Here is a 16158-nt window from a genome sequence, read left to right as displayed (position 1 = left end):
CACCCTTCCGACATTTCTCCGTGGTGTCCTTTACTGCTTGTCCAGTGTACAGATTAAACTACAATCTGGTTTCTGCAATATCTCTCTCTCTCTCTCTCTCTCTCTCTCTCTCTCTCTCTCTCTCTCTCTCTCTCTCTCTCTCTCTCTCTCTCTCTCTTTCGCACTTACATAGTTCCTCAATGCCACCTTTAATGATTCACCAAACAAGCGATCAAGCCCAGTATTATTTGGAAAAAGCCCACACAATACCTTAATTACGATGGATGGCATCTCCGTCTCAACTTTCTGGGATGAGATCACGTGACTGCTGGTACTCCCTCGAGTTGTTGCCCTTGTCCTTGGGTAGCCCTCCTAGATACTGATCCTATCTATTAGAACGACGAGACTCGAGATTTTATTTTACCTCTGAGTTCGACTTCCTAAATCTGCGATTTCCCCTGTCGCTGTCCGTCTAGTAAGTGATGTTAACCCACCCGAGAAAAATGGTTACCCCATCATTTTCACTCCATCTCACATTGCCAATTGCCGCTGTAGTTTCAACATGTGCACGCGTTTGTTACGTACAGATGACGCAAGCTGTTGACAGCACTATCTTGCATGCAGCAGCACTTCCGTGTTGATGTACTCGACTACGATGTCAGTTTCTTATTGTTGATGCTGTATTAACGATTTTATATAATTATTGCGATTTCATAGTTAAAATAGCAGTATCGTGGAGCCGCCACGCAGCTAACGTGAAGGTGGCACCAGGAGTACTTACAACTACTATGATATGGAAATGATTGGGATTTCAGCGCATTTGCATAGAGTAGATAGGCGAACCGTCAGCACCGTTCTGCATGGAAGGAAATATTCTGCAGTGGGTTTCTCATTCAGAAACCGCATTAGAATCTTATTGGTTGGTTTTATGAGAAGTTAGTGTTATGCCTCGCCAAAAGAGTAGAAACGTCTACCTGCACCTGGCTGATTTCGACAGCGGAAGGACTGTGACTGGTTGAGATTATCGCATTGGTCAAGATGCTATGTCTGCCATGCTAATATGACTACACGTGTGTACCGCCTGGGAGGACAAATGTATTGTTCGCAAAGCCTGTGCGGGATCGTCCAGCCACATCATGCCCCTGAGTTAGTGAATGGAGTTCTTTACACCAAGAAAATTACACGCATGGGCAGTGAGACGACTCCCAGAGCACCATGAACTATTAGAAATACGGTCATGGGTTGTGGTTTCCCTTAACGCAGTAGCAGATTGCAGCTTCCCGACAATTCTACGTCCAGCAATAACACTTGACGCGTGGTGGACCCTTGTCGCCTCTTGAGACAAAACTGGTTCAGCGTTCAGCATCACAATGGCCGTAACAGTGTTGGACAGTCAGACGAGATGGCACTTAACTAGATTACATTTGTCATCGCCGTGTGGACCCAATACTAGGCCTGACGGAATGTGGTACCATTGGGTACACAACAGGTTCACCTCTTGTTTGCATAGACTACTTTGGGCTTGTGGCTGTGCCTTATTTTCCAGTCTTCTGAGACCTAACCTTGCAGAAAGATAATTGGATACAGAGGATATTCACCTGTTGACATGACCGGTACATCCTCCTGGTGTCTCATATACTGACCGCATCGGGAGAGACTAGCCCACCAGAACTCGACAGCCACTAAGATTGATGAACTCTGCTGTAGGGCTGAAGATGCATATCTGCTGTTGGGGCTCAGTTCGACTCATTGTCGAGATATGTTGTTGCAGATCTATTGCAACATTTTGTGTGCAGTATTCTCCCAAATAACCTACACATTAATTAATGTATTCTTGCTAGTATACTGTACTGAAACAGCAGGTAGTGCTTGGTTGTTTGCTATCCTTGCTAGTACCTAACAGTGTACATTGTGTTCGATATATGGGAGGCGGTGAGTAGAGACGTTAATGAGACGACTGGTCACGATTTGTGCAGGAAACGGGTGATCGCGAGTCTGACGCGAGGTGGTGTCCAGCCAGTGCGCAGCAAGCCGGCTGGCGGCAGTCAGGACACCGCGAAGAAGCAGAAGCAGCAGCCGGCGCCTCGGCGGCACCAGCTGGTCCCGGCGTCTCCCGCCGTCCCAGTGCGGAACCTACGCCCGAGGGATCTGCCGCCCAACACAAGGAAGAAGCCGCCCGTTCCTACCGCCGCCTCCTCCAGGAGCAACCTCCGCGGCCGCGCGCCCACGCCCAGGTCAGTATGCACTGCGCACGCACGTTCTCTAACTTTCAGTTTCACAAAAATGATTATAATCCTAACTGGTTCAGGCGCATATTGGCTGTCTTCAGCGTCTACAAATGAGAAAACATCTACAGTAAAACACTCTATCTTTTGCTTGCAAATAAATATCAAACTAATGATGGGTGACCTTACAAATTGGACCTCTTCTACTTTAATCATTCTTAGAGAATTTGGGGGTCTTCCTAAAGTAGTACAACGCAGTCTGTTACACATAAAAAGGGAGCAGTGGTGGGGGGAGGGAGGGAGGGAGGGGGAAAGAGAGAGAGAGAGAGAGAGAGAGAGAGAGAGAGAGAGAGAGAGAGAGGGGGGAGGAGGAGGAGGAGGAGGAGGATAATATCCTCCCAAACCCTTAGACAGGTTGCAGCCGAATTTGTCACAGGGTCACAACCTCCTAGCTCCTATACGAGCAGATATATGGGCACAAACTTTTTTCCAGTCCCTGCCATATAGTCCGTCCTGCACTACAGATGTAGCATGTGGGAATAGTACCAGCTACCATATAGACTGGTTTGCAGGATGGCGTGCAAATCAGGGGCAAGAGTTGGCTCTCCAGCCCCTGACAAGTAGGCTACACTGCATGACAGATATGTTGCGTAGTATCAGCCTGCTTTCTGCATCTACACTCCTGGAAATTGAAATAAGAACACCGTGAATTCATTGTTCCAGGAAGGGGAAACTTTATTGACACATTTCTGGGGTCAGATACATCACATGATCACACTGACAGAACCACAGGCACATAGACACAGGCAACAGAGCATGCACAATGTCGGCACTAGTACAGGGTATATCCACCTTTCGCAGCAATGCAGGCTGCTATTCTCCCATGGACACGATCGTAGAGATGCTGTATGAAGTCCTGTGGAACGGCTTGCCATGCCATTTCCACCTGGCGCCTCAGTTGGACGAGCGTTCGTGCTGGACGTGCAGACTGCGTGAGACGACGCTTCATCCAGTCCCAAACATGCTCAATGGGGGACAGATCCGGAGATCTTCTTGGCCAGGGTAGTTGACTTACACCTTCTAGAGCACGTTGGGTGGCACGGGATACATGCGGACGTGCATTGTCCTGTTGGAACAGCAAGTTCCCTTGCCGGTCTAGGAATGGTAGAACGATGGGTTCGATGACGGTTTGGATGTACCGTGCACTATTCAGTGTCCCCTCGACGATCACCAGAGGTGTACGGCCAGTGTAGGAGATCGCTCCCCACACCATGATGCCGGGTGTTGGCCCTGTGTGCCTCGGTCGTATGCAGTCCTGATTGTGGCGCTCACCTGCACGGCGCCAAACACGCATACGACCATCATTGGCACCAAGGCAGAAGCGACTCTCATCGCTGAAGACGACACATCTCCATTCGTCCCTCCATTCACGCCTGTCGCGACACCACTGGAGGCGGGCTGCACGATGTTGGGGCGTGAGCGGAAGACGGCCTAACGGTGTGCGGGACCGTAGCCCAGCTTCATGGAGACGGTTGCGAATGGTCCTCGCCGATACCCCAGGAGCAACAGTGTCCCTAATTTGCTGGGAAGTGGCGGTGCGGTCCCCTACGGCACTGCGTAGGATCCTACGGTCTTGGCGTGCGCTCCCTCGCGCCCCCTACACCGATTACAGAATTCTCTTGTTCTATGGTGCAAACAGCGAGTGGTACAGTGGTCTTCACGTTGCAACATCGAACACAGACTGATGTGATAACCCCACAACATACGACAGGCGAAGTCAACGGTGCCATTTAGTGACATGAGATTAGAAAACCGTAGACTCAACATCAGGACAATTAGAATATAACTGCAGATAGTTATAGACGTAGCCTCGCAACTTAAAAATGTTTGAATATTTTAAATGTGTTATTTGCGCTTCTGTTGTTAGAAGTTTAAGCATAACTCAAAATATTGCTACCAGCAATACTGGAAACAGTTCTTTTACGATCATTAAACTCTTTGTACTAAGCATTGAATCTGCCAGCAGTTACATACCGGGTGATCAAAAAGTCAGTATAAATTTGAAAACTTAATAAATCACGGAATAATGTACATAGAGAGGTACAAATTAAACACACATACTTGGAATGACATGGGGTTGTATTAGAACAAAAAAAATACAAACGTTCAAAAAATGTCCGACAGATGGCGCTTCATCTGATCAGAATAGCTATAATTAGCATAACGAAGTAAGACAAAGCAAAGATGATGATATTTACTGGAAATGCTCAATATGTCCACCATCATTCCTCAGCAATAGCTGTAGTCGAGGAATAATGTTGTGAACAGCACTGTAAAGAATGTCCGGAGTTACGGTGAGGCATTGGCGTCGGAGGTTGTCTTTCAGCATCCCTATAGATGTCGGTCGATCACGATACTCTTGCGACGTCACGTAACCCCAAAGCCAATAATCGCACGGAATGAGGTCTGGGGACCTGGGAGGCCAAGCATGACGAAAGTGGCGGCTGAGCACACGATCATTACCAAACGACGCGTGCAAGAGAGCTTTCACGCGCCTAGCAATATGGGGTGTTTTTTGTTTTTTATGTTCTAATAAAACCCCATGTCATTCCAAACATGTGTGTCAATTTTTACGTATATATCTACATTATTTCATGGTTTATTAAGTTTTCAAATTTATACTGACTTTTTGATCACCCTGTATATTAACTTAAAAGTAGTAAAGCGGTCTGAAATATTAAAATGTTAGAAGGAGAATTTTCCGAATTTTTTTTGGAGAACTGTGTCGTACTACTGTAGGAATTTTATGTCCGAGAACTGATGTTCACATTCTGTTAGTTTGAAAAAGTCTAGTTAATGAAACAAAAATCAGTTCCACTCTCGAATGACCAGTGGGAAAAAGAACACTTATGTATTTCCGTACGGAGTCTGCTTTTCTTGTTTTATTACTAAGATCGTTTTTTTTCTATGTAAGCGAGAGCCAACCAAACGTTTTCGCATTCGGAGAAAGAGGATGATTGAAATTTTCTGACAATATCTCGCAGAAACTAAAAAGCCTTTCTTTTTACCATGCTACTGGAGCTCGTGTATATTAACCGTGACATTATCTTCCCAATTTCGCGCTAGTACAAGACGATCTGTTTTCCTTTGAACTTTTCGCAAGTCAGCCATCCACCGATCCTGTCTGGTAAGGATCCCAAACCGCACAGCAGTACTCCAGCAGATGTCGGACAAACGTAGTAGTGTAAGCAATCTCTTTAGTGGATCTGGTACGACTTCTGAGTGTTCTGCCAATAAAACAGGATTCCTGGTTCACTTTCCCTACAAAATTTTCTGTGTGGTGATTCTAATTTTAGTTGTTTGAAATTGTGATACCTAGCTATTTAGTTGAATCTGCAACCTTCAATTTGTGTGAATAACGTAATGATCACGAAGATAAGTTTAGATAATACTATAGTGTCAGTAATAAAATGAAATTTTAGTTGTTCTTGTATAATGATATCTACTGATCGTCACAAGGCATCACAGCTATAATGGTCAATATGATTTCCCATTAGTGAGTCGATTTATGGTAGAATAATTCAGCAATAAATATCTTCTGGAGTCGTCCGCTGTAAGGAAATGACACAAAATTTCTTACGTATATTGTGGGACACTTGGGTACTGGAGTAGTACTAGTTAGTGTAAGAAAAAACATGAAACTAATGAAAGTTATTATTTATTTTACAAAAATTCTGAGAAATCACAATGGCACTTTTAGTTACGAATTGAAGAAGTTATATCCTGGTTCTTTTCGGAATCTGAAGTTACCTCTCAAGGATAGGATTCGCTAATGAAATTTCTATACGAAGTTTAATATGGTTGTTGATTTGGCAGAATGGCCGAGAGGCGCGCCTACTCAACTTGAATAATTATCCTTTAGAATGTTGCTAGGTATGGTCGAGGCTGTCGCGTGTGAAATGCAGTGAAGTGTACTGTTGTGGAGGAAAAACGGGGCTTGCAATAGCTGTAGTGCACAATACAGTGAGCTGCGATGACTGCTGTCTGCGGCGCTCGCTGCTGACAAATAAGATAACTCTCGTTCTATCTGGATTGACCTTCACCAAACAAACACTCTCTACGCCTTGATCAAGTCACGGACTCCTATTCGCCCCTAGTCTAACTATTGGCGTTGTACACCGGACAAATAACCAGTCCACCGTGATGCCACTCAAAATTCGCTCGCAGGCGTTTGACTATAACTCCGTCCGCTCACACCGCACAATAGTGCGTCGGCCAACACAGTGAACAACGCTTAATCGCAAGGACTCAGTATAGAGTAGCCCTTCCATTCCCTCTCGACAGAGGTGCTCTCCCAGCGAAGTACTGAGGAGAGACTTGTTCATCGCTCCAAGAGCGGCAACGGAACGGCGCCTCTCCACGCCAGACGTGAAGGGATATATCTTGGTCTCTTCCATTATTCCTTCAGCTCAAGGCGTCAGAAATTTCGTCTGCCAATCAGCATTGTTCTTCTAAAACGGGAGAATGACGTTTCGTTCAAGGCGACCGATCCGGAAACCTGTTCCATTGGCGTTTGCTGTCTCCCTGTGAAAATCTCTGAAACTGCGTGCTATGTGTAAAGAATGCGTAGGCTGGCCGCTCCCACACAATGTAACGGAATTTGCTTGTAAGCCGAACACGGGGTTGTTACCCCCTTCCATTCGGGCCCACGCTGTCCGCTACATGGGAGGTCACCGGCCGACATAGGCTGGGTCGTCCTCTGAAGGGACCGGCGTCCCGTTGTGTGGTTTCTCCTCCAAACTAAAAGCTTCTGTGACCGTCGTGTTCGGAATGTATGTGCGTACGCCAGCCTCGGGTATTTCAACCACGGTGCGCTTACTTGTTAATTGCATATAATTTACATGAATTCATACAACATTGACTTTATCTAGTTTGGGTTCGAATGAAGCGTCTTGATGTGCGGAATATGACTGTGAGGTCGGAGTATGTAAGCAATGAAGGTCAGGAGACGACGACGTCTTACAACGTGGTGAAACAAACGTGGAACCACATCCTGACATCGTGGGCTGGGAGGCCACCCCTCATTACACATGTCGGACGTCGTAGGCTGGGCAGACCGGTAAACCAGGACAGGCGGCGAACTGTGGCGGAACTAAGACTTTTAATGCTGGGTAGAGTACAAGTGTGTCTGAACACTGCCCCAGCAGCCGGCCACGACATCGGCAACCGCGACTGAAATGGGCAGGTGATCATCGGCACTGGACGCTGGCGCAGTGACTAAGCATTGCGTGGTCTGATGAACCCCGATACCTTCATCATGTCGCTGGGAGGGCTCGAATCCGTCGTCGTCCAGAGGAACAGCTGCTCGCCACCAGTACTGCGGGACGGAGACAAGCTGGCGGCGGGCTATTATACTCTGGGAACATTCACGGGCAAGGAGTATCGTACACTGGTTGCAGACCACGTACACCTCTTCATGACAATCGTGTTTCCCGACGGCAGTGGCACTTTTTCCAACAAGACATCTCACAAGGCCACGAGTCTGATGGAGTATATCGAGAAATACACTCCTGGAAATAAAAAAAAAGAACACATTGACACCGGTGTGTCAGACCCACCATACTTGCTCCGGACACTGCGAGAGGGTTGTACAAGCAATGATCACACGCACGGCACAGCGGACACACCAGGAACCGCGGTGTTGGCCGTCGAATGGCGCTAGCTGCGCAGCATTTGTGCACCGCCGCCGTCAGTGTCAGCCAGATTGCCGTGGCATACGGAGCTCCATCGCAGTCTTTAACACTGGTAGCATGCCGCGACAGCGTGGACGTGAACCGTATGTGCAGTTGACGGACTTTGAGCGAGGGCGTATAGTGTGCATGCGGGAGGCCAGGGTGGACGTACCGCCGAATTGCTCAACACGTGGGGCGTGAGGTCTCCACAGTACATCGATGTTGTCGCCAGTGGTCGGCGGAAGGTGCACGTGCCCGTCGACCTGGGACGGACCGCAGCGACGCACGGATGCACGCCAAGACCGTAGGATCCTACGCAGTGCCATAGGGGACCGCACCGCCACTTCCCAGCAAATTAGGGACACTGTTGCTCCTGGGGTATCGGCGAGAACCATTCGCAACCGTCTCCATGAAGCTGGGCTACGGTCCCGCACACCGTTAGGCCGTCTTCCGCTCACGCCCCAACATCGTGCAGCCCGCCTCCACTGGTGTCGCGACAGGCGTGAATGGAGGGACGAATGGAGACGTGTCGTCTTCAGCGATGAGAGTCGCTTCTGCCTTGGTGCCAATGATGGTCGTATGCGTGTTTGGCGCCGTGCAGGTGAGCGCCACAATCAGGACTGCATACGACCGAGGCACACAGGGCCAACACCCGGCATCATGGTGTGGGGAGCGATCTCCTACACTGGCCGTACACCTCTGGTGATCGTCGAGGGGACACTGAATAGTGCACGGTACATCCAAACCGTCATCGAACCCTTCGTTCTACCATTCCTAGACCGGCAAGGGAACTTGCTGTTCCAACAGGACAGTGCACGTCCGCATGTATCCCGTGCCACCCAACGTACTCTAGAAGGTGTAAGTCAACTATCCTGGCCAGCAAGATCTCCGGATCTGTCTCCCATTGAGCATGTTTGGGACTGGATGAAGCGTCGTCTCACGCGGTCTGCACGTCCAGCACGAACGCTGGTCCAACTGAGGCGCCAGGTGGAAATGGCATGGCAAGCCGTTCCACAGGACTACATCCAGCATCTCTACGATCGTCTCCATGGGAGAATAGCAGCCTGCATTGCTGCGAAAGGTGGATATACACTGTACTAGTGCCGACATTGTGCATGCTCTGTTGCCTGTGTATATGTGCCTGTGGTTCTGTCAGTGTGATCATGTGATGTATCTGACCCCAGGAATGTGTCAATAAAGTTTCCCCTTCCTGGGACAATGAATTCACGGTGTTCGTATTTCAATTTCCAGGAGTGTACAACGGCGAGTTCCAATTCGTGTGCTGCCTCCCCACCCCCCTCAACTAGCCAGCTCTGAACCTGATCTAACACATCTGAGATGTGCTTGAACATGGCGCCAGACCTCATCACTCCTCCTCCCCGAAATTTACCGGAATTAATGACTATTGTATGCAGATGTGGCGCCAGCTCCCTCCAGCGACCTACCAAAGTATCAATCGTCCCATGCCACGACATAACGCCTCTGTTGCACGTGCCAAAGGTGGACATACCGACTATTAGATAGGCGGTCATAATATTCTGGCTGATCAGTGTGTATTGCCTTTATATTTGTTGACACATGATGGTCTGAGTTACAGAAACAGATAGTCACCAAAAATTTTATTCAGTAAGCAGCTTGGGCTGGTAATTATGACGTCCTTAAATATATAAGGGTTGTGGGGTACTATCTGTATAATATTTTCTCTTTCTTGATCGATTCGCGTCCACCTGTAGTGCGGTATAAATTGTGAGATCGCAGAAGGTTAACTTGTATCAAAGAGAGCGAAAAGCTGAAAAAAAAAAACTACCCTACGTTGCCTTAAGCTGAACTGGCACCCGCTGGATAACTGAACTCCTGATAGTGTAAGGTGATACGAATCTGTCGCTGTACTGTGGATGGTTGTAGTAGCGGATAAGGACGATCAATAATTCAACCTCAGCCTGATGTGATCGTGGTTGCTGTCCGTTTCACGTCCTGTGTGAAGGAGAGGCGTGAGTTTCTGACCTCCGCGACCTTTGCCAGCAAGGCGACGCTTTCCGGCTTTCCTTGGCCAGTTTGGAAGCCACTGACCCTGGCGAACGCAGTTCGTTGCCCGGCTGGGCTGTCTGGGCGCTGCGTTTCCTTTTTTGTTTTTACCTCAGGTAAAAAGACGTCAGCGTCTGGCCCGCGTTGTCCGCGTCGGCTCTTCGGCTGATTGGTCCACTGCAGCGTTCTGAGGAGAGGGTCGAGTAAGCGCTGTTGTCTACGTTGGCACTGCTTCACCACTTGATTTGAACCCTCGCCAGAGGTTCAGATACGTTGAATGAACAGTAACACTGCGTTATTACTTCAGTTACATGATTTGCTTACGACAATGTATGATGGTCGTACCTCTATTACTTCGTAAAATACGTAGCCATTAAGAACGTTGTCCATATGTTCATCGTTACTTCCATTGTTCGAGGTTACCCATTTCTCTTACCGAACTTGATAAAACAGAGGTACTGCCATCCTCTTTGCACATACACATTAAGCGCACGCGCACGCGCACGCGCACACGCGCGCGCGCGCACGCGCGCACACACACACACACACACACACACACACACACACACACACACACACACACACACACATAGATAGATAGATAGATAGATAGATAGATAGATAGATAGATAGAGAGAGAGAGAGAGAGAGAGAGAGAGAGAGCCCGTGGCAAAGTAGGCATCCCTTAGCTTCTGAGGCTTCAGCACGCGGCTAATCTTATAACGAGCATCGCGCCCAAACTGTTGGTCATTGTGCTCCTATGGCTGACTACATGAATTATGGAAACTTCGGAGTGCAGCTACAAAGTTAATGAGACTGTTTATCAAGGATTCATATTTAAAAGCTTCTGCGCAGGAAAAAATAGTCGATTGATGAGAGTGGCACTACTGCTTATGACCAACCTAACTGGGTCTTTTGCAGCAGGCTCTGAAAGAACTGCTTTGCTGTGTTAGGTTAGGTTGACAGGTGCTGGCGCCCTTTTTGCCGCCATATTCACATTGCAGGTGTTTCCCTGTACATCACGATGTGTCCTTTCCTGCAACGGCTCCGAGGGAAAACACCTTGGCGAAAGTTTGTAACTCTTTAATTATATGAATTACATAATATGAATTACATAGGCGTAAAAAATTGGGAAAAATACCTCCATATCTGAGACTTTCTGTATTTAACACGTTATTACACGGAAACTAAGTACCGTATGAGTACGAAACTTGGTAGCATTAACATCCAGAGCATGGGGTCCATGATTTCCATGCGTCACAGCGCCACCATCAAGTTCCAACTACGGTCACAAGGTGCCTTGATCAGTCATCGTGATTCATATAGTTTCACAAAGCTGACCAGTCGCAGTGCACTTTTTAGCGTGTCAACATGAGCGTGTACAAAAGGAGCAAGAAGCTTTGGTGAATCTCTATTATCAAAACAACAGTAATGCTGCAGCTGCACTTCCAGAATATCGCCGGCTGAAAAGATTACTGAAGGGTACTCTTTCTCCACCTGCAATGCGGAGCATGATGAAGTCGTTCGATTCAAATGGAGAAATGGGAGTCACTACGGGAAGAGACCGACGTTCGGTGGCACCACATGTGGTTGGTGAAATCGCTGTTTCCATGGCAGACAACGCTGCGCGCCGTTCCTGATCGTCAGGCAGTCCACTTGCTGCGCCACGACAGTTGAACATTTCGTGATCCACTAGACACAAGGTGCTTCGAACCATTCTCAAATAGTATCCGTACAAGATCCATATAGAACGGCAAGTTGCACCACAGGACGCACAAGGACGTGTTGACGTCGCTCTCCATTTCCTCGCAAGAACTTAAGTTGACCAGGGCTGGCCCTGGACAATCCTATGAACAGGCGAAGTTCATTTTTCTCTGCCGGGTGAGGTGAACACACAGAATTGCCGAGTGTGGAGATGTTCGCCTCAGTCACTTTGCATGAAGTTGCTGTGTATGGTGAACGTGTCACCGCTTTGTGTGGCGTATGTTCATCATTGGCTCATTCTTTTTTGAATAGTTTGGCACTCAAGAATCAAAAGACTTGCAGCGTGACTGGCCAGCGTTACTCTGATGTGCTTCGCCAGCATAACTCCCTCCCGCCTTACAGGAGAGTGACGCATTGAATTCAACAGTTTTCATGCAAGATGGGGCCCCCACCGCACATCGCTCGTGAAATTTACCCGCTTCTCCGAAACACGTTTGGAAACGGTCAAATCATTAGCCGATCATTTCCAAATGATTGGCCGAAAAGGATCACCTGGTCTCACTCCCTGTGATTTCTGGATGTGGGACTACATGAAGGACGGGGTTTACCAGGGCAACATTTATACACGTGCTGAAGCGCACCATATTGAAAATTTGTTGTAAGTTCCTATGGGGCGGAACTGCGGAGGTCATCGGTCCCTAGGCTTACGCACTTAGTCTAACTTAAAGTAACTTACGCTAAAGACAACGCGCGCACACACCCATGTCCGAGGGAGGACGCGAACCTCGGAACGAAGGGAGCTGCGTGAACCGTGACAAGGCGCCTGAGCACGCAGCGCAGGCGCGCAGCATATCAAGAGAGATAACCAGCATACCAACGGACATGGTTCGGTTTGCTGTGCAGAATGCAATCTTTTGCTTTCAGACTCTCATGGACACTGATGGGCGCCGTATTAAGCCCGTTTTGTAGCAGTAATGGTGCCGGTATATAATGGTATGATGTACCGTAGCAGCATATCAAAAGTGTTTCGGGTAAATTGATTCTGCATTATTTCTCTTCCCCATGATTTTCGCATTAATGTTACCAAGTTTGGTACTCGTACGCTAATTACTTTCCGTGTTACAAGGTGTTAAATAGGGAAAGTTTAATTATAACGATCCGGGACATCTATCGGTTGCCCTCTAGATCACCCACAAAATTAATATTTAATTTTTGGTGCCGGTGCTTGTAACTAATGAGGTCTCCTAAGCAATTCTGGGCTTCAATTAATTTTACTTAACTTTTATATAGTCCTTGGTTCAACACTCAGTATCAACATCCTATGAGGACGTTGCACGACATACCCAGAAAGGAACTCCCACTGGACCAACCACTTCCGAAAATGGGGCTGGATCTACATCTACATGACTACTCTGCAATTCACATTTAAGTGCTTGGCAGAGGGTTCATCGAACCACAATCATACTATCTCTCTACTATTCCACTCCCGAACAGCGAGCGGGAAAAACGAACACCTAAACCTTTCTGTTCGAGCTCTGATTTCTCTTATTTTATTTTCATGATCATTCCTACCTATGTATGTTGGGCTCAATAAAATATTTGCGCATTCGGAAGAGAAAGTTGGTGACTGAAATTTCGTAAAAATGTCTCGCCGCGACGAAAAACGTCTATGCTGTAATGACTTCCATCCCAACTCGTGTATCATATCTGCCACACTCTCTCCCCTATAACGTGATAATACAAAACGAGCTGCCCTTTTTTGCACCCTTTCGATGTCCTCCGTCAATCCCACCTGGTAAGGATCCCACACCGCGCACCAATATTCTAACAGAGGACGAACGAGTGTAGTGTAAGCTGTCTCTTTAGTGGACTTGTTGCATCTGCTAAGTGTCCTCCCAATGAAACGCAACCTTTGGCTCGCCTTCCCGACAATATTATCTATGTGGTCCTTCCAACTGAAGTTGTTCGTAATTTTAACACCCAGGTACTTAGTTGAATTGACAGCCTTGAGAATTGTACTATTTATCGAGTAATCGAATTCCAACGGATTTCTTTTGGAACTCATGTGGATCATCTCACACTTTTCGTTATTTAGCGTCAACTGCCACCTGACACACCATACAGCAATCTTTTCTAAATCGCTTTGCAACTGATACTGGTCTTCGCATGACCTTACTAGACGGTAAATTACAGCATCATCTGCGAATAATCTAAGAGAACTGCTCAGATTGTCACCCAGGTCATTTATATAGATCAGGAACAGCAGAGGTCCCAGGACGCTTCCCTGGGGAACACCTGATATCACTTCAGTTTTACTCGATGATTTGCCGTCTATTACTACGAACTGCGACCTTCCTGACAGGAAATCACGAATCCAGTCGCACAACTGAGACGATACCCCATAGCTCCGCAGCTTGATTAGAAGTCGCTTGTGAGGAACGGTGTCAAAAGCTTTCCGGAAATCTAGAAATACGGAATCAACTTGAGATCCCATGTCGATAGCGGCCATAAAGAGCTAGCTGTTGCACAAGAACGATGTTTCATGAAACCATGCTGATTGCGTATCAATACATCGTTCCCTTCGAGGTGATTCATAATGCTTGAATACAGTATATGCTCCAAAACCCTACTGCAAACCGACGTCAATGATATAGGTCTGTAGTTAAATGGATTACTCCTACTACCCTTCTTGAAAACTGGTGCGACTTGCGCAATTTTCCAATCTGTAGGTACAGATCTATCGGTGAGCGAGCGGTTGCATATGAGTGCTAAGTAGGGAGCTATAGTATCAGCGTAATCAGGATGAAGCCGAGATACTGGTGGCCGAAAGGTAAGCTTACTGGACACCGAAAAACAAGTCGTCTGAAAATTGTAATGCAATTTACTTATTTATTTATTGCTGAAGGTACAGCCAGGGTGAGATTTACAATCTCAGCCGCTCTCCACACAAGTTTGATGTCTTACCAGTCGTCAACCTCGTGTCCACGCAAGGTTTTTTGTATTGAAACCATCGTGTGTGACTGCACTGGCCGAGTATTCAAGGCGAATCCTTTGCTTGCACAAATCGTGATCTGGATTTCATCTGTGCAAGCAAACAGGATGAGAGGCAGGGTTAAGTCAGTGGCACCAGATAACCCCGTAGCTGCTAATTGACGAGTGATAGTCTGACGGAGCGACGCTGTTGTTGCACTTCATAACGAAATGTCCGACCCATCTTTATCTTCGCACGTTATTTCAATTTCCGCGTCATCAGAAACCACAGATATATGAATCGTTCCGGGTACTCTTATCAAAGCCCCGACCGCTTGTAAATGTCGATACGCGCCTAAAGCAGGCAGTGATCTAGCACCAGTTACAATTTAAATAGATCGTTGGACGGGAGTTACATTCCGGATCGTTAACCATCATACGTAACCACAACACCGTCACGTCAGCAGGCATATTGCATTGGCCGCACGGTCACTGTCTTATTATATGCTGCTTGCTGCCTTTATGTCAATTCTTAGGCGCCCTCGAAGAAAGAAAGAAAAAAAAAAGTGTCTCTCATGTTATGGACTGAACGTTTCGTTATGTTCATTTTGAAATACTGATATCTAGTTTCACGACTTTTCTATTGCTTCGTTACAATTTCGGTATACATCTATGCACACTGCACCAACTCTCACTTTGCGCACTTTTACAACATGCGGACAACGCCTAGTTCTGAGTCATAGGATGTGTTTGAATGTGTCCAAATTTTGGAAGTAGGACGTTAGTAATACATGGAGATCAACAAAGCATATTCTTCCATTGTAGTGTTAAATTTGTGTGGCGGATGACTACGAAAATGGAACAGACAGAGGGGTTCAAACCTGAAACGGACACACGCTTATTACTCTTCCGTATCACTGAAGCGACCTCCATTCGTAACATTCCCATTCAACGGTGGATTCACCATAAATCGTCACTTACGGTTCTGGTAGACATTATAGAGCGCTGATAACCAATAATACACCATGAACTCTCTTTCATTTCCGAACCAAGTTAAAGAGTGATGGAAATTTCTTCTACCAAATTGACCAGGGTCTGTAAGAGTATTCACTTGAAATGGCTTAGAGATATAACAAAATAAGCAGATAAAGAGATCTGTTCATTTGTTGATCTTCATCTTTCAATTAGATTCATCGCTATTTAATTCAAGAAACAAATTGCAAAACTGTAGTATGAGGAGGGGCAATAATCCTCTGAAACTGAAGGTAAAATCTTCTAGGTTTTTAGGCAGTGTCACAGTCTTAAATTTCTTTTCACATTTGATGTTTCATCCCCTCTTCTGACATTTCTTAATTTATCGCCAGATCCGATATGATTTCATAATCAGGTTCGATATGATTTTATAACCAGAGCTTAAGTCCTGTAAACAGCTGCACACAGTTTTCATCTCTTAAAATGCAAAATTATACGAGGACGACATGCTTCCAGAACATTGCCACTCGCCTTTTCCTCTCAAGTGTTTT

At 46.8% G+C, this 16158-nt stretch overlaps 1 protein-coding gene across 13 annotated transcripts in view; it reads left to right on the top strand.

Annotated features, from left to right (window-relative positions):
• The window catches only part of LOC126285452 (cytospin-A), a 1067624-nt gene that overhangs the window by 829060 nt on the left and 222406 nt on the right, over window positions 1-16158 (top strand). For all 13 annotated transcript variants that reach the window (XM_049984846.1, XM_049984845.1, XM_049984844.1 and 10 more), the window contains one exon: window positions 1956-2213. In XM_049984846.1, the coding sequence (XP_049840803.1) occupies window positions 1956-2213 (258 nt within the window). The remainder of the gene's footprint in view (window positions 1-1955; window positions 2214-16158) is intronic.

Source organism: Schistocerca gregaria, chromosome 8 (assembly GCF_023897955.1).
Source record: "Schistocerca gregaria isolate iqSchGreg1 chromosome 8, iqSchGreg1.2, whole genome shotgun sequence".
In the NCBI taxonomy this organism is placed as follows: Eukaryota; Metazoa; Arthropoda; class Insecta; order Orthoptera; family Acrididae; genus Schistocerca; species Schistocerca gregaria.
Note: the sequence above shows the minus strand (reverse complement) of the source record. Positions and strands in the feature narration are given on the sequence as shown.